This window comes from Eublepharis macularius, chromosome 4, assembly GCF_028583425.1.
Source record: "Eublepharis macularius isolate TG4126 chromosome 4, MPM_Emac_v1.0, whole genome shotgun sequence".
Classification (NCBI taxonomy): domain Eukaryota; kingdom Metazoa; phylum Chordata; class Lepidosauria; order Squamata; family Eublepharidae; genus Eublepharis; species Eublepharis macularius.
Genome location: NC_072793.1, coordinates 28,556,603 through 28,582,634, shown reverse-complemented (window position 1 = coordinate 28,582,634; position 26,032 = coordinate 28,556,603). Strand labels below are relative to the sequence as shown.

Genomic DNA, 26,032 nt, shown 5'->3' with positions numbered 1-26,032 from the left:
CACCTGTGTGATTTGGCACTCAGGGGCGAGATTCAGAGAAATACATTGCACTACTGAAGCCAAAAGAAGTCTTTTTAAGAAGATTTATTATGGGAAAAAAGGGGGTGAGGGTTGGATTGAAAAGGGGACAAAATACAAAATGGAAAGAGCACACCATCACATGCACACAGTCTCAAGAATAAAGTCTCATGCAGGTACAGAGTTCCTCGCAGTGCCAAGAAAGTGGAAGGGTCCTTAACCCCTGGCCTTGGGGTCTCCAGATGCTCCAAAGGGGGGATAAAGAAAAGTCCAGAGCTTCCACATATTAATGAATAAATATAAATACAGACTATTCCTATAGAAGAAATGTAAACATTACATTTTGTCTATAGGAATAATCTATTTATAATATATTCATACTTGTTAACTTATTAAAGCACTTGCCACTTTCTATTCATTAAACTCTAAAACTTTTTTTTTACTGGGTTATTTATATTTTCCCTCCAATTGTGGGTTCCCACTCTTCGTTCTAGTTTAACTTTGGAGGGATCTCTGTTTTTGTATCCACATATTTATGGGCAATGGGATCCAAGAACCTTGATGTTCTTGGTAGTGCTTTTGAGCCATACTTGAACTAGGGTTTCTGTCACAGCAATTAGGAACGTCAGCTTGAACACATACACTTGTAAACTAAAATCTCAGTGCAACCTTTGTATGTTGATCACTGTTACCTGCCAAATGATAAGATTTTTATCAACTGCAGATGGCATTATGATAGTCATCTAGCTTTGAGGATCCTGAAGGAATGGGACATTTTCGGCTGTGACAAATTAACCACCTAATGTACTCTTTAATATCCTCAAACACAGCATTATACTAAGAGTCAAAATAGCCTACACAATCCGTGCGCATGCCTAGGAGTCAAATGAAAGATCCAAGCTTTAAACATGGATTTGTGTTGATTTCAAATGGGCACTGTACGTCAATTTTGATGGGGGAGGGGAAGCGGGTATGCCTGCATAGAGTTATGCTACTGAAGAACTGTCTTCACTTGCACAAACTAATTGGGCAAGAGAGTTTTAATCTAGGAGTAAGGTTCCAAGGGACTAATCCACCATTTAAAAGTTACATCCTTAATGTTTATGAAAAGATGTTTTACAAACTGTCGGGATCTTGGTTGAAAATTTGATGGTTCTTTCCAAGCTGCTTTAGTTGGAGGTGGTGATGCCAGACAGGCAGTGCATTCTCTGTGTTTATTTCCCCTGACCCAGCTATTTCCTAAGGCTATTGGGGAACAGGAACTTAAAGTGTTTGCTTCCCATATACTCTGCCATCATTTAATTATACTTGGGCTAGTGATTGTGACCAGGATGCTGCTGGGGGTGGTGGTGTGTGTGTTTTCCCTTCAGTCAACAACTTCAAGCCAGCTAGGGTGAAGACAAAAATGAGAATAAGTTTTATTTACAACATAGGAGTGAATGATTTTAAAACACTTAGATATGCTGTGGTTAAAAAGGGAATGGATACGACGGCCGTTTCCACACATACTGGATAATACACTTTCAATGCATTTTAGCCGTCCTTTGGAAGTGGATTTTTTTGTTCCACACACGAAAACCCAGGCTGATTCTGCACATGCACTTCTCTTTATAGATAATTTGGAATGGATTTTTTTTGTGTGCGGAACAAAAAATCCAACTCAAACGATTGATAAAGTGCATTATGCAACGTGTGCGGAATCAGCCAGTTCCAAATGTTCACTAAAGAGCATTGAAAGTGCATTATGCAACGTGTGCGGAAGCAGCCTTAAAGTCTCAGAACAGGTCAGCCTGTAATATCTCTGCTACCTCTCTTCAGCAGCCTCAAAACCTCTCCCAGTAACTGCCTTCGATCAGGAAAGGGTCCACTCTCCTGGCCTTCTGCAAATGATATAAAACTGAATTATTCAAAAGGGCTTTTTTTACACAGGAGTCTTGTATTTTAGGAAGATGATCTCAAAGAGAAGCTTCACTAATGGGTTTGGACAATAGACTTCACCACTGTATCTCCGTATGTACTATCTATTGCTTTAAGTATGGCCCTACTGGGTAGTTCTATGTTGTCGAATGTCAGTCCTAGATTTTCTTATGCTCTGTTTACAGTTTCACTTCAGCATTTTAAACAACAATTAAAGGAACTATTTTAAACATATCTGGGAACTCAGCCAATTTTGGGCATTCTCTCTTTCCTGGCTTCAATATTATGTCCTGTTCATTCTATTTTCCATTTTTAAAAAAGAAGAAATAAAGATGCGACCTCCGATTGATTACTAGACTAATTTTGGATTACAAATTACCTACATCAAGGAAGGATGTAGCTAGAAAGACAACTCTTCAATCAAAATTCATTTATTAGCTCATCTTTTTACTATATATTGTTGAATTAGAAGTTGCTATTATAATACTTTTTAATCGTATTACATGGCTTTGAGAGAGAAAAATGGCCAAACATTGAACATTTAGACTAAACTCCGATGTCATAAATTGACAGAATAATATTCCAGCTACATAATCACCATCTACTGGCTTGAATTGACTTTCTAATCTATTCTATGGATAGACTTTCTGAGATATTAAGCGAAGGAGAGAAGTCAAATAGAAGAAAATGGCTGCAGCTATGAAAAAGGCTAAAGCTGAACTTCAAAAGGTGTCATAGATACAACATCTCACAAAATGATCTCGCTAAAGTCAAATGAAAACTTTGCTTATAGAATTAAAGCAAGAGTATAAAAATGTGTTAACTCAGATGCAGCAAATTGATAAGGAGACTCAAGAAGCAGTGCTAGAAAACAAGGAATCATTAATCCAACTACAGCAAATGGACCAGACTACTCAAGGATTTTTCACTGGATTAAGGGAAGATTTTCAGAAGCTAAGAATTGAATTACTTTCTGGATTATAAAAAAATAAATCAGAAAATTCAAGAAAATAAGACATTCAAGAAATCAAGAAATTAAGAAACAGAAGAAATTCAGAGAGATACAAGGAAAAATTGAATCAGTACAAGCATTACAAGCAAGCCCATTGATAAGAGCAGACCAGAGAATGGGAATTTTGGAAACAATTCAGAAGCAATAATCTGGGGTTTCATGGAATTTGAGAAATTTTGGATGATTTGGATTTAGAGAGTATAGTGAAGGCGCAAGGTGACTTTGATCCAAGAGGCCCCTTCCAACGAGATGATCAAATGATTATACGGCTTTTCAGAAACTGAGTAAATTACTAGAATCAACTCAAGGCATGCACGCAAGTTGTAAGAAGGCACGAAGGAAAGAAATACAAATGGAGATAGAGACGAGATTTATTTTGAAGCTTATACATTCTGTTACTTACAATTGTTGATTTATACAACGTTATAGAATTTTCTATTCAATATTCTTATTGCTATTTTTTTGTATTGGATGTATTTTCTATATACACAACAGGTCCATTCATTAAATTTAGAATGTAAAATTAATATTAGAATAGTTAAGCTAAATAGTTAAACTAACAAGAGAATATACTAAATATTATGAGGCTGAATATAATGTTGAATACAAAATATTTAAAGTCTCGCTTTGTGCTGAACACTAAAAATATGTTATTATGTATTCTACCTTGAAGTATTATAGTATGAATACATGTCTATGGCTAAATTAACTAACAGACCAATCGGGGGAGAGGAGTAATATGAAATTTAACTGTGTTATATATCTTATTTATATTTTCTGTTGCAGCTTAAATCTATTATTTTGTACTCAGTTCAAGACTCTTTATGCACTTTCAAATGTCTTTTTTTCTTTTCTTTTAAATAAAGTAGATTTTTAAAAATCACTCTTAAATTGGCTTCCATAGTCTTGCATCAGTAGGTTAAGGTTATTTTGCACTGGATTAACGCTGTCGAAACTTAACTGATTTTCCCAGTTGCTCTCTTTTCACTTTCGTTTTTCTTCATACTGCTGTTGTTTCCTCAAGAAGGCTTGGAGTACTTTTTATTTTCCTATGCCCTGGCTTGTGCCAACTTATGTCACTTCCAGATGATCAATGCTTACCATTCTCCTGACACAGTCAAGTTTAGGTTATTTGCTGTAGTACTGCAAGTTTCCTTCGTCTTCTACATATAAGCTCGTCCACCTTTGTCTTAACTGCTGCTACCCATTTACTTTCTGTCCATTGTTCAGATTTATTTCTTTATGCTGTTGTGTTCAGCTTCTGGGCCTCACCTTCACTTCAATTTTTTACATATTTTCAAATATCTCTCCCTTTTGCAGAACTTCTGTCTTTGCCTCCTTCCTTGAGCTCTTTATATTCCAATCCTTTCCACTGTAATGGGGTAAATTTCAGCATTAATCAGTTGGTTTTCATTTGTTTTAAAAGAAGACTCTTGGGAGATTTTCACTGTACATATTTTTAATGCCTCGGTGTACTGAAATAGAAAAGAGTCCAGAAGCACCTTTAAGACTAACCAACTTTACTGTAGCATAAGCTTTCGAGAATCATAGTTCTCTTCGTCAGATGCATGGAGGGTAAGAAGAAACTGGTCAGATATATAGGTGGAGAGGGGAGGGGGGAGTAGATGCAATCAGTAGCTTCTGATCATGGGATCAGTTTGCTTCTGATAATGAAATCAGTTACTTCTGATAATGAGATAACCATTCATAGTCCCTATAGTGTACTGAAAGGAAGCAACTAGGGGTTTCCCATTGTGTACCTTCACTCTCTTGATCTTCCAACTTCCTCACTAATTACAAGGCCATGTTCATTGAGTCCTGCTACTGGCTAAACAAATTCAGGAGAAAGAAGAATAAAAGGGCCAGTGGAACAGCAGGCCCTAAATTGATTGCCTTGTAGCAATTTTAACACATTTTATTTTCATTTATAGTCCACCTTTCTCATTGGGACTCAAGGCAAATTGCAAGTACAATAGACAATTCAGTTAATCAGTAAGCTGAATATAAAATACATTTGAATGATAAATATTTGACTCTTAACAGCAATTCCTAGTAAAATAACATGACGCAGTGGGGCTGGGATTGAGGAACTGGAAGGAAAAAAACCCACATTCCAATAGAGGTCACTTCCCGAGCAGATCCATTACGCTATAGCTTTACTTCATCTACAAAAATGTCCGTCAGAACAATTGTCCAGTAGCACCTATAAGACTAACAAAATTTGTGATAGGGTATGAGCTTTCGTGAGCCACAGAAGAAGTGAGCTGTGGCTCACGAAAGCTCATACCTTGCCACAAAATTTGTTAGTCTTCTAGGTGCTCCTGGACTCTTGCTCTTTTCTACTGCTACAGACTAACACGGCTACCCATCTTGATCTATCTTCAGAACAATTGTTTGGTATACTTTGCAAAACAATAGAAGTGTGGGGCCATCACAGAGAAGACCTGATTGCCCATTTTACCGGCCTGCAGAGTGGCACGTTCAGAAGATTTCACTCTGAAAAGAACATGGCAGAAAAAGTGGTCTTGCAAGAATGTGGATCCAGTACCATTAAGGGCTTCATAGGTGATAGAACCTTGAGTTAAGCCGGGTGCCTGCTTGGTCGCCAATGGAGTGTCTTCAGGGTGGCAGTGATATGCAGATTCTGCTAGTTAGCACTTGAGAGTAGCTGGGCCATACTTGACCTTCAAGGAATACAGAGTGGCACAGATGGGATTCTCTCATTTTATCTTAACAGTACAATCGTAAGGAGGTTTACTCATCACATTTAACTCAACGGTATGCCTTAGTAAGAGTGTTTGGAATGCAAGAGACAGGGACTTTTAAAGGGACCTTAATTTCTTCTGTCCAGATAACCAAACAACTGGAGTTAATGCTTTTTTATTTTTACTTCATTTATATCCCACTTTTCTCCCCAATGGGGACCCAAAGTGGCTTACACCATTCCTTTCTCCATGGAGTTCTGGATGGTGTATTTCATTCTTTCCTCCCCAACCATCCACACAACAACCCTGTGAGGAAAGTTCAGTTCAGAGAAACCGTTGCTGTCACAAGGTAAATCCACAAGCCCCCGGCTGAATGGGTTTGAACTTGAGTGTCCACAGTCCTAATTGCTTATTCTTCTCTATTTGTCCTTGTAGCCTTGGTGTACAAGAACCAGTTCTAACTCCCCATTTCCTCAGCAACTGATAAAGTTTCTACGTGCCAGTAATGCAATCTCTTCAACACATGATGAGATGAGATCTGAGGAACTGGGACAAGAAACATTTCCTTCCCTCTAAATTATAGTGGCAATTATAAATGCCCTGTGGCAGTTATAACTGTTAAAAAGTGAAATTACAGGAATCATACACACACAGTATTCATGTTCTCTTCAGAACTTTTCAGACATTATGATCACACACAATAGAAGTCTTTCAGTTGTGTGGAATGGAAGCATAGGCTCCCTGCAATCCACCCAACATGCACGGTTGCTATGTTGTGTGAACAGGGTGAACACACATTTACCATGCACGTACAGCTTCAGTACACATGAACTAATTACTAAAGATATATTACGCTCATGGTAAACATGTTCATACATGGCAACTGTACATATCAAGAGGGCTGTACTCCCATTATGCTGGGTTAGTAACAGAACTACAATTTACTGAATTAATTGAAGTACAAAAAATGAAAGCATCTTCATTTAGTTATTTCCAAAGGGTTCAATATACTTTGCAACCCCTGTACACCCCCTCCTTGCAGTGTATTCCTGACATTAAAAAAAAGTCAATCCATCTGTTTTTTCTTTAACATTTTTTATTTTGTGTAAAAAAGGCAAATTTAGTGAATTATTTTCATCTTGTACACAAAGTTATAATTTTAATGCTTTTTCACATCCATGCTTGAAAATCTGCAGTCTGGTAAAAATGAAAGTAACATTAATTTCTTCAAAAGCATTTTTCACTGAGTTATGTACATTTCATTAGAGGTTTTAAAACGCTCCCATTTGACCACACACATTACCAAGAAAATAAAAGTTTGAATTTATACAGATATTGATCTATATATCAAATACATACAGAAATGATGTAAAAACCCTATTTAATTTTTTAAAAAACTTCTGCCTGGATACAGTTTTCCCTGGGCAAAAGTTGTTGGTTTTTTCTCTCTTTTCTTTTTTTATAAATGGCTGAGACTGTACTTAAATATGAAAATTAAAAAGAAACAAATTTCAATTTAATCACAGTTTTAATCCCTTTCCAATAAAGGATTGTTACCAAATATATTAGCACCATAATACAAATATGGATGGGAGAGGGTGTTCACATCACATAAAAATGACGACAATAAAAACAAACACACACTGAAACCCGTGTTAGTATCAATAGAACAAGAAAATGATAACTGCTTTTGCTTTACTCAGATTCAGTAAGGAAATTTGAAAAGAAACTTTAAAAGGGTCAGCTAAGATTCTGAGCAGTGCAAAGAAGGAGCACTTGTAACACAGTTTATCTTGTCTACAGTGCCCTCTTGCGTAGAAAATCCTGCCACATGCCATCTACTGATATTTGCTAACCCTTACAGCATCAGTACAGGCCTCAAACCCCTGACCAAAACCCCCACCTCCCAACACCGTCCCAATTTGTTTGCGTACATCAGTTCACAGTAAAAGAATGTTCTTAGAGCTACATTATACCCAATTACATGCATAGCAAAAGCAATTAAACTTGCACAAAGAAAAGCTTACTGTCTCCCAGTGATCAGCTGTGTTATGAGGCCACGAGTAAATGTTGCGCAGAATCAAAAATGAAGTAACAAAAAAGAAAAGATTCTTATTCAACTAATCTTTAACGGAGACTCATTCAAGATAGTTGCATGGCATTCAAATCAGAAACAAGTTGAAAAAGAAGAGATTCTAAAATTTAATTTTCTTTTATATATGCACATATATCTCAGGATGTAAAATCCTGCCCACAGAAAGAAATTGGGGGTGGAGGACGATTTGACAGTGTCACCAATATGACCTAATACACACTATACTCACCTCCGACTACTGGGACCATTTTCCTTTCACTATGTACAGTCACCTCTAGAAACCTGAGGACTAGCAACAGTGCATTAATCAAGGTTACCATCCCACAGCATGACCTGGTCCAGCAGGCTATTTTGAATGTTTCAGGCTCACTTTCTGGGCTGACGTGGTAGGGAATGAGGCTGGCTATGGATTTTCCAGCAGCTGCCATATTCAACCGAGGTAGAAGTAGGGTTGCCACTTATATTTCTGTCAAAGGTTATATGCCTTAAAAGAGCCACTTAACTGGCAGAAATTCAACAGGTGAGGCTTCCAAGGAGAAATGTGCAGTGATGCGTCTGCTTAATTTCTGTCTACTACGTGGCTGCTAAAAAGATACGAAGCATGCCCAGGAAAATAAGTGGCAACTCCAGCTGGGTGTATTGGTTCAAGCTCAAGTTCAAATTTTATGTCCATACAAGAATCTTTTTATACACAAATTCAAGCTTACACTGTAGCTTTCTTTTCCTTGTAACAATGGGTACTATGACCTGTTCCACAAGTGCAGCAGAATGTGGTGGCAGAATCTTGAGGTGACTGGATGCAGACAGGGGGAATCAGTTTTTTAGAATTCCCGCATTTTCAGACTCCCTGAAAATAATTTTTTAAAAGAACCTAGCACATCAGGGAGAAAATTTCTATTTTAGTCTTTTCTTATGCTGTGCTGGTCTCTGCTTACAGGAAATTATGAATGTACAGAGACTTTTAAAAAATTATCCACTCTCCTGCAGTGGTACAACCCATTCTATCAACTTATTTGTCTGCATGGGTAGGCCAGGTTACTACAGGCCTTGTTCTACATCTTTCTCACATTAAGCAGTATTATGCATACAAGTGGTCCCTACTAAAATCAGAAGAAATACAAGCGCTAGTCTAAATCTTTCAGAGTTTGACCACATAACATCATGTGGAAAACATTCTACCCTTGAGCACTATGTTCTTGATTCTGCTAGTCCTGCATAGCTTACTACGTTGATTATGTGTGGCTCAGGTTGACAGAATCTTGCCACCAAATGGGCAGAATAGTGGATCACTACCAGGTCTTGGTTAGTATTTGCTCAGGACTGTGTATCTGTTAGGTCATTCTATCCCAAAATCTGGATAACTCAGATGACATGGGTTATTCTTGTTTGGGGGGGGGGGGGAGAGACACTGGCTTTAAAGAAGTAAATGTAAAGTAACATTACTAGAAGAGGTCGGTCAAACTGTTTTGACTATTACTTTTCAAATATTGGCTGTGACCCAGTGAACTTCTTTATGTCTGCACACAACAGAACTTTCAGCTTCTCCCCTCCAGAGAGCTGCCCTCGGGTGCTGTTTATAAGCCATTCTGCAAACTGGAGAAGTTTAAAATACAACTGGAGCTTTAAAGGACAGGGTGGGGTAGCATGCTGCTCAGAAGAAAAAAAGAAGGCCAAGCTAGACCCAGAGATCCCCCTCTTCTCTAGATCATAACTCTAATCTTTTTAAGGATATAGAATACCTAATTATTTCCTAAATTTACAAGTATTTGACATCCAAAATCAGTTTTTAAAATATGTATACATGAAGCAGTTGTCAAAAATGGCCCAGCTATATGGAAAAATGATTAGAAACTGTTCTGATACATTCCTATACTATACAGAAAAAATTTACTTCCAGCAGTTACTACAAATTTTTACATCATTATCCCCTCTTGCATAGAATGTGATAAACCTTTGCATATCACCAATGGTATATACCCTACAACAGAGCAAGATAATTACGAAAAGAATCAAATTGCTGGTTTTCAACTTTCTATGCGTTTTTAAAAATTCAAAACAATTATATGCCAAAAAATGTGTCTGGGGCTTTTGTGGGTTGCTAGTCGTAGGCTTAAAGGTTGTAGAGGTTAATCAATACCAATAATTCCTTCTAAATCCTATCCTAGAGTAAAGAATGTGACAAGTTATACTGCTCTAAATAGGACCTGCTATGACCCAGAAGCACTTTACAGAACATAAGCAGTTAATTCCTGAGAGTTTAGTTAATGAACCTTACTGGTAAAAGCAACTCTTGACAACATCATCCTGTCACAACACTGCAGAGTGGAAATGTCAGCATGTTCAATTCCATGACTGAAATCATCTGATGAAATCCAGATTTAACTCTGAGAAAAGATTCTAGGTAATTCAGCATTCTTGCATTTTAGCCACACCAGTCACAACAAATTCTTGTTGATTTAAATCTGTATCAGCAGCCAAGCTGAAGAAAACAGGATGCCTAAAACCAGGTCCAAATACAATCTTCAAGCAAACCAGTTTAATTTAGTACAAGCAAAAAAGCTCTTCCATATGAGAAAGCGAAATGCCATGTCCAGACGCAGACTTCTGCTTTCCCACTCTGCATTCCTCGTTTCTTCACCTGTGTCTTCTGGTAAGACGAAAAGCGAAACTGTAGATGTTTCGGCATCACAGGGCCTTTCAAGTATAGTCTATCTTCCTTTACTTGCATAAGACAGAACTCCCAAACTGATTTCCATTTTAAAATCTTGAAACCCTTGACATTTTGAAACCCTTTGACACTTTGCGGATTGTTTGCTTGAATATCCCAAGAATGCAAAATGTAAACTAGAAAGTAGCTGTATCTAGTCACTGACCTCAATAGAGACTGGATGAGAACTTGATGCAACAGGTGGATTACAAGCATGTTGTCACTTTCTGTTCAGACTCTCTTCCAACTTATTTGGGCATGTTTTCATCACACTAAGGTTTTGATTTCATGATTTCACTATGGAAAGGACAGGGCATGAATTGTGTAGCTTTAAAATTCAGAATCTCCCAGCTTGTACCAGAAGGTTCACTTGTTATGACAGTTCACTTGTGTTTTCACCTATACTACCACTCCTCTTCCTCAAAGGGTTTCCTGCAATCCCGCTAATTAAGCTTTTAATTCTTACCAAAAATTAGTTTCATTTTTTTTAACAATGCACAATCTGAACTTGAAAATATTACAAAAATTATTTCAAAAGCTTCAAATACAACACAAAAGTGTCATTTTTTTTGTAATAAATTGAAAAATCTTTTTTCACTAAAATAGTTCCTTGCCCTCCAAAAATTCTCAATTGAAATCTTATCTGCAATAAGCAAAGTGCCCTTAGTAGAAGCTATCCAATTATATCCTCCGAATGGGAATGTCAGTCTTGAAGAAAGGCTTTTTTGTACGGGTTTCAAATCTGCCCCTTACGGTTCTTGTTTGATGTAGTGGCTGGCGGACCCATTGCTTTCCTGATCAGATGATCCTTGAAGAAAGTTGTATTCTTCTCCATCTAGTAACTCCTCCTTCAGCTGCAGTGAAGACACTAAACGTGAAAAAGGAGGTTAAAATCGATGAACACAGGACGACATCGGGAACATAAGATGACACTGGCTTACATTTTTTTGCTTACAAACATGGCATCAAAAATTGGAGTTCTATTGTTCAGTATGCAGAAAAAGCTTTGGATGCTACTTTTGTAAGCAAGAAAATATTTGCCGCAAATCTGATGCTGGAAAGCTAAAATTCAAATTCAGTATGCATACTGAAAAACACCCAAAGCACTATGTTGGTGGATTGAAGCTGAAAATGTGATCAGAAAAAAAGAAAAAAATGTACACAAAGATACTATAAGGATTCTAAAGTAATTTCTATCACGTAATTTTAGAGATATTTACTTTGCGCAGTCTACAGAATCCTCGTCACCATGATCCACAATGTCTCATGGGAATCTTTGGGGAGAAATGCATTCTGGCTTTGATGATCGAAAAGAATGAAACAGTTAAGTGGCTAAGGGAGAGCTGAAGGTGGGTCCAAAAAGATCCTGTTGCTGGAATACTCTTGGCAAAAAGATCCACTGCAGTATCATTATCCAAGCATCAACCTAAATATGCTATCATTTGCAATTTCCACAGCAGTTTTCAAAACATCAAGTGCTTTACAGTCATCATATTTGCCCACACACTCATTCATTCACCACTACTTGAATGGGACAGATTGGGAAAATGAGGTTGACAGTTATTTGCCTCCAAACCACACAATCAGTTCTTACCAGAAGCATGACTCTGAACCGAGATTTTGTTTGAGTTGAAGTCCAGCACTTACTAAAACCACACAATGATTCTCATATCTGATATTCAAGGATTATAGTTGGGGGCCAAGGTACGAAAGAAGGAATTTATCCTTTATGATTGCCCCTATTTTGCTTAGTCAGAATTTAGGTGGTAAACCATAAGAAGCTGAGATTGTCACTACAGGACTGTCAGCAAATAAGATCTATTAAGCAAGGGTGTTAGACAAGTAAAGACTCTTTAGTTAATTAATGGTATATCTATTAAACCTGATTAAATTATGTGGATTGGATAGCATGTATCCATTCTACTTGTGGAGATATTTTCCTCCAGTGCAAGGAGTCTCTCTCTGATGCAAGAGCCTCAGTTATGAAGGGAAGACTCCTTCCACTATAGGAAAACACCCTCCCCAGTGGAACAGATTCACAAGTTTCAACCCATAAATTAGATAAGCATGTATTGTCGAAGGCTTTCACGGCCGGAGAACGATGGTTGTTGTGGGTTTTCCGGGCTGTATTGCCGTGGTCTTGGCCAAGACCACGGCAATACAGCCCGGAAAACCCACAACAACCATAGATAAGCATGTTCTGAACAGGGGAGGGAAGCATGTTCTCTCTTTGGGATAAACACACCTATCGTAGTAGACACTACTTTATTAAAGGCTCCTTCTCATACATAGGAAGGAACGTCTCTGTTGACGTGGCACCTATCCCCAATTTGATTGTCACAATACCTTCTACCTCAATAGATGAAAGCATCAAAAGTACAAACAAGGAAGGATCTTCCTTTCAGGTTGACAGCCAATTTTTGAGGAAGTTAACAGCTAGGATATTAAGAGCTGCTTCACTAAATTCATGTGGGAATGCTGCAAAATACACATACAATCCAGATTACCAATACTGTAATCTTTTTACCAAAATAATACATTTACAGGTTTCCAAAAGGCTGGAACACTGTACATTAAATAAGGAGCATGGCTCAGCAAACACAAATATTCATAAATCATTAACATAGGTGTAATTTTTGTTTGTTTGTTTAAGGAAGTCATAAACCTGTGCCTAGCTTCCAGGGACTACGCTTAGACCATGCATCTTGTACTTAAGGGTGACTCCCATATTGGCAGAGGCTGGGAACTAGTGACAGGGAAAGGAGCTCTTTAATTCAAGCCAAGGGGAAAACTGGATTTTCTTAATATTTTAATCCAAACAATTAAAGAAGCTGGATCTGGAGACTGTCTAGTCTCGTTTGTGCTTGGTCAACCTTTTGTCTCAGCCATACCCACTTCCATGCAAAAAAGTTAACCAATACAAAAGACTAGCATATTAAAAGCTGGCTAAAACCTTTTAAAACATTAACATTGCATTAATGTTTTTGATATGTAATTACTTTTTTTGCATGAAGAAGCATTTGATTCATATAAGTCTGTACCTGGAGTCTGAAGAGGGACTAGCTGAACATAGGGTTCGATCCAGTGCAGTGCTTCCCGAGGCATCAGAACCCCCACTTGTGGAGTATGACTTCCTTGGCTCCCCACTCCTGCAGCAGCCTGAAATCCTGTTCCAGGGTACTCTGCCCCCACAGGAACTGGATTTGGGGGGCATTTCAGGCTGCTGTGATGGAGAGGAGCTGAGAACATAGCACTTTATGGGCAGAAGTCCTTGCATCCTTGGTAATGCTGCATTGGATCCAGCCCACAGATTTAGCACACCAGTAACAATTAGGCATAAAACAGGCCACTAGGCTTGATGCTCAGACCCAAAAGCACTATTTTTATGATTAATACTTTCAACTTCAATACAGCAGGAAAACTAAATGATCCAACTGGGTCATTTAGTCCAATGACCTGCCACAGTTCAGCTTTTCCTTTATGACTGGAAACATTTATTTAGACTAAATAAGCACTTCAGGTCTCTACACATGTATTGCTTTCTAGACTACATAAAATTTTGCTCTCTCTCCTTTTTTTGCATCTTTCTTAAAATGGGACCACTAGAACTAGAATATAGCCTTTCACGCAGGACTCCACACCTGCTAAAGCAGCCTTACTGCTACGCAATGGCCCAGAGCTATAGATTTTAATGCACCATGACCCTGCAAAACAAAAAGAGAGAAGTGTGAACCTGCAAAACGGATTGTAAACTGTAGCATTTATTCTATAGAAAAACACTGAGAGCTGCTGGGTTCATTTGTATGGTCTGTAAATAAGGGAGACAGTACAAACATTAATTGTATTTTGTGACCAGTAGAGAATTTTGGTTATGATTGTAATTATGATTGTATATTCATGATGGTTATATGGAGAGGATATCCTTTTAGTATTTATGATTATTTATTGCACATGAGCACTTTGATTCGTTTGAAGAATTACACATGACGACTAAACCAGATGTTGACTCATTGATTCTTTTATAGCGTATCTACCTGTGGTGTCTCTTCTGGTTGTTTACCCTCCCCACAAGGCCTGAGGCTCCACTAAGCTCCAGCAGCAGAATTCCATGCTGCACCAGAAGGGGGAAGATTGTTATATTGGCTATTCTACCTTTAAAACAGAAACAAAAAAAACCCAGGCTAATAATTCTCTTCCCATCTTCTTTTCTAGGGCAGCCCTGCATAACCTGTGGCCGATCAAGCTGCATACAGCCTACCTTTCCATTTTGCAGTTTCAGCTACAGGAAAAAAATAAGGTTTTATTAAACTCCTAGCAAGATCTTATATGTTTCACTTGATAAGTCACGTTCCCTAAGCCTTGTCCCTCCCTCTTCCTCTACCCTTTGTCCTCTGTCCAGGCCTACACAAAAATTCAAAGTTACACCCACCTAAAGCCATGGGCTTAGAGTTCTGCTTCGGATTACATTACTGGGCTCCTGTATTTATTTCTCCAGAGAGAGCAACTGGTCAAGTTTTTCTTTACCTCCTCAGAAGGCATGCTGTGCTACTACTGTCACCCACGGTTCCCAGGGCTTTACAACAATAGCTTCTGCCAAGTTTTTTCCCTAATTTAACATGTTTGTATGTGAACAAATATCTGTCTAAACGCAAAAATGGCAGCTTATACATTGTACAGGAATCTGTCCCATGCTAAGCTGGGTGGTTTGCAAGAGCTCCTTAAAGGATAGCTGGTTTCACCACTTGCACACTGTTTCAGCCACAGCTCTCATGCTTCAACTTAAACCAACAAAGTCCTACTTCAAAATCTTAAGATTGTATTCTTCACATTACTCATCATAATTTTAAAGAGCCATTCAGCAATGTCAATTTTCCTGATACGTTGGTTTTCAGAATGTAAGTAATTCTGTCTTGAAACATCATGGAGGCATATTTAAACATGCACACCGTCCTTTACAGTTCAACACTGTGTACTCCCACTAGACAAGAAGGATATAATTACTCTGAATCATATATTCAGCAACTGTGAGCGTATCCTTAACTATAGCAAAATCAAATCACTATGATAGCACAGAGGAAAAGTGTGGTTCCCTTAGGACTGTAGAACATCTTTTCCTTGATTGTGCACTAAAGCCACGGCTGTAAGTTTTGCCAGAAGCACTGCACAATGTTTTATGTAGATTTCACTAGCAATTTTGTTTAGTATTACATTTAAGTATTTAATGGGTTAATTGATATTTATTGATTTTATACTGAATTTTGGTTTTCATTTGGCTTCCTTTCCAAAGCACCGGGATGGGAAATCCAGCAAAACAGAAACATTTATAAATACAACTTGTAAAAGGTTCCAGAGTGAGGACCTGAGAGCTCATTATGTTACTAAATGTTCATGACATTTGACATCAATAAATTTCTACACAAAACCAAAGGGCAAGAAACTGGGAGTATACCACAAGGAGAAACTGCAAAGCTCCCAGAAAGGTTCTCACACCACAAAGTCAATGCTCAGTATCTGAATGTATATGCCAGAAAGGTCAAAATATTCTGTATATTCAATATATTCAATGAAGGAACATTAACAATTATTTATGATTATACGTCATCAGTACAAAGAAATACTCACTGGCTTGTTGTAATTCTTTGTACTGATGATGTATAATCGTAAATAACTGTTAATGTTCATTCATTGAATATATTGAATATACAGAATATTTTGACCTTTCCGGCATATACATTCAAATATTGAACATTGACTGTATGGTGTGAGAACCTTTCTGGGAACTTTGCAGTTTCTCCTTATCCATACATTTCTACCAGCAAGAATTATGATTTCAGGCAGCAAACTTTAAAACTTGGGATATTACAGATGATGTATTAGAATTCAGAACTCAATGCACGGAAAACAAATCCAGTTCAGATAAGTTTAAGGCCATCTCTTCTCAGTTAAAAGTGGGATATAAAATAATGATCATGACAACAACCTGAAAATAGTTAAAATTTAACTATGCAAGGTGCAGAATAAGAAACTGCCAAAATTTAATAAGTACAATATCCATATAATCCAAATGACTGATGATCAAATCACTAAAACGCTGGTGTGCGTGGGGAGGGAGTAATTCAAAGACTGGAGAAAAAGGAACAGATTACACTGTTTATCTTGTATGCTTCTTCTGAAGCATCCATTAGTTGCTATTCTCGATGACAAGGTGGCAAATTCAGCTGACCTTTGTTTTAATCCAGTATGGCAGCTTACATTACAAACATTGGCACAAATTTCTTTTTTAAAAGTACAAAGGAGTCTGTTGTGGTATAGTTTCAAAGTACAACCTGATGCTACTTGAAATGTTACTAAACAGGCCACTTGATTTCTCTCTTAGTATGGTTCTATATCATCTTCCTCATTGCCACACATTCCGCTGCTAAGCACATTTTTAAAAAATTCATGTATTACAAAGTGGACATGAGAAGTATATATATTCAACAAAATGCAAATCTATGTAGCCGATGCAACCTTTTTTTCCTAACATAGCCATGCATTGCCTCAGTTCCATCAGATTAAAACAGACTCCCTTTCTTTTTGTCTGCCCACAAGAGCTCCAGACTTCACCGTAACAGCCCAATCCTTCTCACTTCCCTGTAGTGAGGCTGCATATGTATAACCCACATCTTGGCAACACTGTACTAGTTCAGCCACTACCCTGAAAGCCACACATTACCAAGAAAAGAGGAAGGAGCCTAAGGGAGGATCAGATACAGAGGGTAACTGACATACGCAGCAGCAGAGGATTTTCAAACAGGACCCTGCGGGAGAGTGCCCCACCTGCTTCATTCTTCTTCATGCTTAACCCAGACTGGCAGCGGCTGGATTTCGAGGCTACAGGGCTTTATTTCACAACAGCAGTTAAGTCACATCAACTGCAAGGCACTTTTAAAGACCCTTGAGCATAGTAAATTTCTAGATTGTGGCTCGGGGCAACACTAAACTTTTTCCAAGGCCATGGCAGGAACGCAACTAAGAACTGTGCTATTTGAGCTCTAGGGGATCATATGAAGCTAGAGCTCAGGGCACAAGATATCCAGGAACCAATGTCTCAAACCATGGTGCCCACTTCAAACATTAACATACACAGGGGTTGGGGTTTTTTTTTTGTCATAATCATAAATTTGCTCAGCATTTCAAGGTCATTCAATTATCACATTCATGACCATTACCAGTACATATCCTCTTCTCCTCTACCACAGTTCAACTTGTGTTCTCTTCAATGAAGGAAGCCGTTAGGAAGAAGTTTGGAAAACAATAAGCTTAGTTTGTATCAAAACTCAGTGAAGTCCTGTGGCTGAGTAGGACCCAAGATTTTGAAGGTTAAGTGGGTTTGAGGGAAAACTCAGTTTAGGTAGACCTCTGAATTCCTGATCATTTACCAGACAGTAACTTCACTAGTGATGTAGCTGTACCACATTAAAGCTGTTTAACACGAATGAGTCACGATTGGTATATATTGCAAAATGAGGAATACAGTTGTCTAAACTTTAAAGTTAAGTCCCACTTTCATGTATTTTTTATTTCAGATTTCACTAAATTAGCAAAGGATAACTGAAGAAAAGGAGTAGTACTTACACTGGGGTACGGGAACTCTTCCAACAAGTCAATAATGTGTCAAAGAGCTTGTTCTAGCAAGTCTGTAGCTGGTGAAAGACTGTGTGATGCATTGATACTGCCATTATACAGGACAACAATTTAATCGCTATGGACTGGATCCACAGAGGTACTCCCTCACTGTCGTAACAGTACTTATGCCAGTACTTTTGTTGGCTAAGGACAGGAGGCAACCTTGCCAGTTCACTCTTCCCACTGCAGACCTTTTATCGTATGTTTGTGAGGATCCCTGAAGGAAAATTTCAGGGGGGCCAGCAAGAGCACTGGAAAGGGGGAAGTCCCTGGCACAAGATCTGCTCATAGTACTTTTGATCCAACTCCGTTTGTAATATTGAAGAGTAACCATCACTTTGATCAAAGAAGATGGGATTTCCTGCAATGAAAGTACTTTCATACTTTTGCAACATGTCTTCCTCATGTCAATGAGCTCTAATTTCACACTAAATAAAGACAAAAATATGGGTTCTTATATAGGTGCTGTACCAAACACACATACATTGCAACTGGTGTCATTAGGTGATAAATGGCCAACATCCAAATGCTTACCCAAGAGGTTTTTTTTAAAAATACAGCCTTCTCCTAAACATCCTGCAACGTTTCTCTCCTTGTCCATGACCCACTTCAGCTGACAATGGTTTCAGGGGGAAACCAGCATTTTTAAATCACCTATCTGTGTAGTGACAGGGAGGCAAATAAGTTACTGAATTTAATTACTTAAAAGATATCATCCATAATAATCAAGTTCTATTGCTCACGAAAATGGTCCCATTTGAATCTGGGGCTTGAAACCAGACTAGACCGTTCTGCAGGCGCAAGTACTTCCATCTGTGGAGCATAATTTTACCATCTCCATTCTAATGCAGCAGGCCCAAATGCCCCACTTCTGTTCCTAGAATTCAGGAGGCCTTTTAGGGTCCTGCATTAGAGGGAAGATGGGAAAAATCACACTTAATGGGATGAAGTTCTTCCACACCTGCAGAAACATCTAGTCTGGATCCTACCCTTACTCTAGGGAAAATATTTCATAACCTATTTCAGTGCTGCCTATTTCAGCAAGGGGAAATCTAATTAGGGTTACTAGGTTCAGATGACCAAGAAAAAGAAACAGCACTTACATGGAGAATGGAGAGGCTGGAATTGTGCTCCAATGCTTCTGTCAAGTAGACTCTCTCGCATACTGTCTCCCCACCCAGGAGAGCTTTTCTCCCATTTGCTCCATTTTTACAGGAAAAGACATTTGCCTCTGATGCAACCCAACCACACAGGACCCTTTCCATACCAAATATGTTCCTTCCCCTTCCTTTTGGGTGGTCAAGCTCAAAGAATTTTGTTGCTATCTAATTATGCACCTTTAACATCTGTCTGTCTTACAGACATAACGGGCATGGTGTGAAGGCATAAGACAGAAGAAGCCTCGCCTCAAATCAAGCAGATCTTGATATCATGAGTTCAGAGATGGAGGAACCACCAGGGAACACCATTGTAAGTAGCCTTGAACTCTTCAGAGGAAAACAGTATACAGAAGTTAAACAAATCTAATAAGCATAGCAATGGAAGAGGAGAAAGTACACTGACAGAAGGCGTAGAAGTTCCCTTCATGCTTGCAGTCAATCCGCTAATTAAAATCAGTATGACCCTTTTGCTATGGGAAGATATAGAACAAAAGATATACTGAAAATGGAACTAGTCTGAAAATGGAACTACATATTCTACAGGATCTCAAGAAAATTGACAAAGTTATACATTTTCAGGGCTGAAATACAACAATTTTACATTTTAGATATTACCATTTAAAAATAAAACCAATACCACAAATAGTTCAGGAAGCTGTTAAAGTAGCAAAATAACTTATCAGTCAGCAATGCACCGGTAAAGATGTTAGGATGACGGAAAATGAGAATGTATAATGATCTGGATTTACGTTTCTGATTACTGTTATTTGAAACAGGGTGGATGTCTTCAACATGCTTACTGGAAAAAAGAGATACGTTATTCCTGCTCGTGAGAAAGCCTCTGACAGGTGTCAAGCATTTTCTCTTATCCGTGATTATGTAAACTACCCAAGAAGTTGGGAAGGTTAAAACCAGGATTGGATATGAAAGAATTCCATGGATGAATGAATGTGCCCCATACCAGGCATTCACCTCCATGGAATTTCAGGACTTCTGTTAGCCTTCGTTTGCTCCAACAGCATAACTAGAGTCTCCATATGTAGAGCAACCTGCATGGTGCAATTTAGGTATTCTCTGCAATATGCCTGGATTACTGTTTGGGGGCAGCCGGCCGAGCCTGATCTGTGCCACCCAGGCAGTAGCCTGTGCAGAGAGGCCTTTTGGCGCTGGAACACAGCCATATTGTCAGTGGCACATAGCATCATTTTGCCCCGAACAAGCTCTGTAGATGGCAAGGGACTTCCTCAAACAGAACCCCTTATGGACCAAGGGACTTCCTCAAACAGAACCCTTTATGGATTCTGCTATGTCCCCCCCATCCCCAAATCTGAAGCTGGTTCCACCCAGAAAGGGCTTCAAAATCCATGGAAGGTTGAATTTACTGTCAACTCAACATAAAACGAAAGTCTGGCTGCGTATCTAATTTACAACCCCAGTACTTAGTGTACCTATTTTATGAACTGTCCTAGGGATCTTTAATAACCTCACTTTTAAGTATTTAGCCAAAGAGCCATATGAAACTTAAACAAACGTGCATAGTTGGAAGGGGAATTAGCAATGACTTATCTTGGAAATGATTACAACTCTGCTTACATGAGCACATGAAGCTGCCTTATTCTGAATCAGACCACTAAGGTCAGTATTGTCTACTCTGGCAGTAGCTTTCTAAGGTCTAGGGCAAAGGTCTCTCATATCACCTACTACCTGCTGCTTTCAAAGGGAGATGCCAGGGACTGAATCTGGGGCCTTCTGCATAGCAACCATATGCTCTACCACCGAGTCACAGTCCACTTGCCCTTGTGCAGCTGCCCCTCTGCTAAAGTGACTGGAAAGCATTTATGGCTAGGGAAGTGCATTGTATGCAAGTAACACTCTGACTTGGATTGATAAGCAATATTTTAAGATATTGCAATTTTTGCTAAGCACTTGTCTACACTAAACACTTTTATCAAATACACTCCATAATATCATCTAGTTCTCCTACATCTGAAAGACGACATCTGTATCAGCTTTAAATAATTTGTATTAACCTCCTTAAGTGATGTTCAATGCAATCCCTTTTTCTTGACTATCTCAACATTTCATTTTGGTACATTTCTATTTTCTCTTTGTTTCTCATGGTTATATGTTTATTTTTTAAAAAAACACAAATTAGAACACAGACTTATTTGGGGGCTAAGGCCAAAGAGAGAATATTTTCAAAAGTCCCAAGAGTCTTTTAGGTTTTCTTTTTATGTGAAAATTAAATGTGAAAACACATTTAGGTTTAAAATGATTGCACCTGCATTTCTGAAAAACTTCCAAAACAGATTTTCTGCCTGAAGTTTCAGTGCAATTAATGATCTGTTTGGACCTGATATCCAAGCGTTAAAAGAACAGCATTAACTGTTGTTTGTTTCACCATTTTAGTAAGTTAACTGAAAAGCACCTCTATTTTCCCCTTTTTAGCATGGTTTGTTGATTTATAAATATGGTATAGAAGAATCATATCCAAGTCACCAAAATCCTTGCATAAGATTCTGAAGCAAGATAAAAAGGGACTCAACACTTATGATTAATTCAATGAGATGGGCTGATGCATAACCAGAGGAAATGAATGTTCTTTCTATTTTTAATGGAAAGTGAGGGAGGCAATGAGTCAGCACGTTTCATGCCTGACCACACTTGGTCCTCAGTCAACTTTGCCCTCCGTAATAGATTTTTTTTTTTGCATGACCAATTACCTGTTTTGAGGCTGGGACTGAATTCTCTGCTAGTCCTGGGAGGCTGGCAGGCCTCCGGGGCTGTCTGTGCTGGAAGGGTTCGATACTGAGGAGGAGTCAACTCTTCATCACCAGAGAAGCTCCTCCGTACCCCGCCTGTCATGGGGACGCTCGACAAACTGACAGGCTTCTTCCCAATTGGCATCTTCCTCTCTAAACATCAAGTCAAACTGAAGTAAACACTTAAGATAACAGTGCATTAAGGCAACTCAAGACTAATGACCTACTGAGAATGGCTTCAGTTGATGTTCATCTGATTGATGGACATCTCTGTTTATATCTAAAATTTCAATGAATTCTATTGATAGGTAAGGCTGGTAGCGGATGACACAGTACTAATATTCTACTAGTTTCTTACAGTATGAGTTGCCCTCAAAGGGCACCACATGCTTTAATGATTATTTCAGTGTGTAACTTGATCGCAAACATTAATAAACTAACTTATCAGGGGAAATAGTTCAAGGTAAAAGTGGAAAAAAATCAATTTATAGTCTTCTCCCAGCTTATGATTTTACTCTTCTGTAAACAAATGCATGCTAATTTGCGTAAAACCTGAAAACCAGAGAGATTTCTCATTTGATAACTCCATCCCAAGTTTGTTTAGTGAAGCAGAAACAGAGAACTGGTCTGCAAGCACTTGTCTCTTGATAAGCATACAGAATATGCTCAACTGGCTCTGGGAAGCTACCCTTTTAAAAATAGGGAACAGCCACTCAGAGACAATGGAAACAATGCTTTCAAACATCACAAAAATTAACCCAAGGCAGCACTGAATTTAAAGTAAAAAGAATTTGACCATATGTTGCTTAAACGTTATCTTTAATGTTATAGTCTGTGCTTTTCTGGTTATGCATGTAAGGAGGCTGTGTTAAATTGAATTACACTACTAACACTAAACTTGTCGCCATGTCATTCTTAAATAAACTGAGGCTAAGAATCCGGGTCATGAACCAACACAAAGATGAAGAGACAATTGGTTGAACTTGAGAGGGAAGGAATCTTTAATAACTGTACAACCCCTATGTGTTTCACATGCAGCTTCATCAGGGGGAATCTTCCGGATTCTAAAAAATCGAGAAGATTCCCGCTGACGAAGCTGCATGTGAAATGTGTAGGGGTTGTACAATTATTAAAGATTCCAATTGTTTCTTCATCTTCGTTTTGCCTTGGTGCAGCCCCTTTTCTTTGTCATTACCAACAGACATAGGACTGAAACTGTAGTTTAGTTAAAGAAAAAAACGCTCATATGAGTTTTGATTAGAGACAAACAAGAGAATCCTCAATTAATAGCTTCTTAAAATCAAGAAGAAAGCAAAGAGTGCTGTAATTTACTGAAGGTTATATTACATGCCACCATCTATAAGAGTCACAGGGATGACAGTCCATAGATTACTTGTTTTGAAATTTACAGCCTATTGCTCTGACTATCTTTAGAACATTGTCAGAAATGTAGAGAAACTTAATAGAGAACTTAGTAATACTACTCCTTGCTTGTTATGAAAGAGTGAGACAGACATATGAGGAATTCATCTCTTCTCTGTTACAAGGCCTATCCATTCAAAACTCATTTTTGTAAACCATGAATGATTTTGAAATGTTCTACAGTGCATGAGAAGACACTATCTACTCTTCATGAAAGGTCATACCCTATCTTCTCTGCTGTGCAAACAGCAAGACCTGATTAAAGACAAAACAGATGATAATCTGTTCACAAAAGTAAAAATGCCAAACAATAGCACTGGGTACATTACTTAAAAGTGTGTAAGAATGACATAATGGTTTCTGTGGTAAACTGTACCAGAATAAATAAGTATGGAAATCCTGAACCCATCAAACCATGTGTCTCCACTGAATTCCTAGTAAGTGAAGACATTAAGAAAATGTAAAATGAAAATTCCCTTTATAAGTTTAAGTATTCAAGTAAGAAGCCACTATTGTGTGTTAATCCAGATGCTTTGGTTCATAACTTCTTGAAGCAAGATATACAGGATTTTGTACTGGTGCTAATTTAAACATTAAAGACGTTCTCCAAATTGTCTCTATTCATTTTTGCCATTGCTTTCTACTACAAAGTCATGCTATAAAAAGCAAAGGTTTTAAGACTTCAGATTGACATCACCACTCTTTAGAGGGTCAGAAAGGTTTTTAAGATCATCATTTGCAATGTTCAACAGCTAACTGTATTTTTCAGGCAGATTTTGAAAACCACTGCTATCGTTTTCAAAAAGTTATCAAATATTTCAAGCATGATTTGAGAATAAGGCTGGTAGGCATTTAAGTGAAGAGATATGAAATTCCTCATCTATTGTAAGACAAAGCAATCTTTAATGGAAGAAAAACAAACATCGCAGCATTTTTGCTGGACTTAAAAACATCAGTAGAGTAAGAAACCATCACACAGTGTGAAGTAAATCAGTTGCTTGGCTTCCACCTCTGAGCTCTTGGCCAGCAATCCACATAATGGGTGCTACACTTACGCGCAGAAGCAATTAAGAATTTTGTTCATTCTTCATTATCAAACTGCAGTACAGTACTATGAGATCCAAGAGGCAAGACAGGCCATTTGTGAATGAAGAAAGTAAGGTATGCTCAGCCTAGGACAGGGGGTGAGTCCAAGGGACAACTGCGAGATGACACAGTAGGACAGACCACTGAAGAGTCTGAAACAAGGGACTGTTTAGAATGTTGCTGCCCTGGAGTTCCCATATTACAGACTTGGAATGAATTAAACATCTTTGTCCCAGAAAAATCAGAGGAATCTTCACTTAAAAGAATTTAACCACAGAAGATAGAAAGAATGGCAAGTACAGCATTCTTGGCTTAGTTATTAAGCTTTCTTTTAGCCTTGCAATTTTGAAAATGCATAAAATGATAACTAGGACAGCATTAATAATGAGCTTATGTGAATACTAAGGATGATGTTGTAATGATCAATTACGTGGTCTGGTCTCCCAGTGTCTCCAACAGTGCACTTATCTAATTTTGTGTACAACTTCCCATAATTATTCCAATTTGTACACCACTTCAACTGCACATGGAAGAGCTTCATATTTTGATTCAGAATTTTCAGTAGTTTCTAATGAACTAGCATGAGAGAAAGGCAAAACAGGTGAGTAGTAAACTGGGCTGTATGCTATAAAAAGGTAAATTATGAAAATATCACCTCTATATCTGATTTTTCAGTTGATTACAAACTGCACTCACATTTTCACATTTTTTTTTTGCTGGAACTCATGAAAACTAGACATTTCAGAATCCATCAAGTTGGAGATCAAAACAAGATGCAACAGAAACAGCCTATCTAGGCTGGATATCTAAAGCTTATACAATTGATTTCTTATAGAAGAATCCTATTTCATCCAGGTAGTCAGAAATGCATTCTTAGGTCACAGATGCCAGATAAGATATTTTCCTACACTGCATGATATTTGATACTCTTATCTATCATACTTCTGAGAAGCTGGCCAATTCATTTTACTGGCTGAAGAAGTCTTTATCTGTTTTGGTTAAACATACTTTCAATCCCAGGGAACAAATGCAGAAGACATAAAGATGCCTTTCTTAAGGGATACATGTCTGCTCATTCTTTTTTCCTGGAAAGATTCCAGAGCTCATGAGCTAGAAAAAGATCCTCCTTTCTGAGGACAGTATATAGCTATCTACATATCAAAACAGTTTGAACAAAGGATTTCTCAAAACCAAGTCAATCTGAAACCTCGTCATAGTAAATATGCAATGTTTTTTTTGGGGGGGGGGGGGAATTGTGCATAAAAAAATCTGTATTTTTCTAGTTTTTACATTTATCATTTGATTTGTTCCTTTTTAACCATTAAATCCCAGATAATCTTTAATTTCCTTTGTAATAAAACCTAGTTTGACTTTTTAACTACAATTCTGTGCCTGTGGTCTTTGGCATATTGTCAGTTTATGCAATGCACTAACATAAGCAGAACAGCACAAACTATTTCTGTGAGAGAAGGTTAAGAAG

At 38.1% G+C, this 26,032-nt stretch overlaps 1 protein-coding gene across 2 annotated transcripts in view; it reads right to left on the bottom strand.

Annotated features, from left to right (window-relative positions):
- Window positions 1-6,728: 6,728 nt before the first annotated feature.
- The window catches only part of MBTD1 (mbt domain containing 1), a 70,789-nt gene continuing 51,485 nt past the window's right edge, over window positions 6,729-26,032 (bottom strand). For both annotated transcript variants that reach the window (XM_054976809.1, XM_054976810.1), the window contains exon 16: window positions 6,729-11,322. In XM_054976809.1, coding sequence (XP_054832784.1) covers window positions 11,204-11,322 — 119 coding nt within the window. In that variant the 3' untranslated portion in view covers window positions 6,729-11,203. The remainder of the gene's footprint in view (window positions 11,323-26,032) is intronic.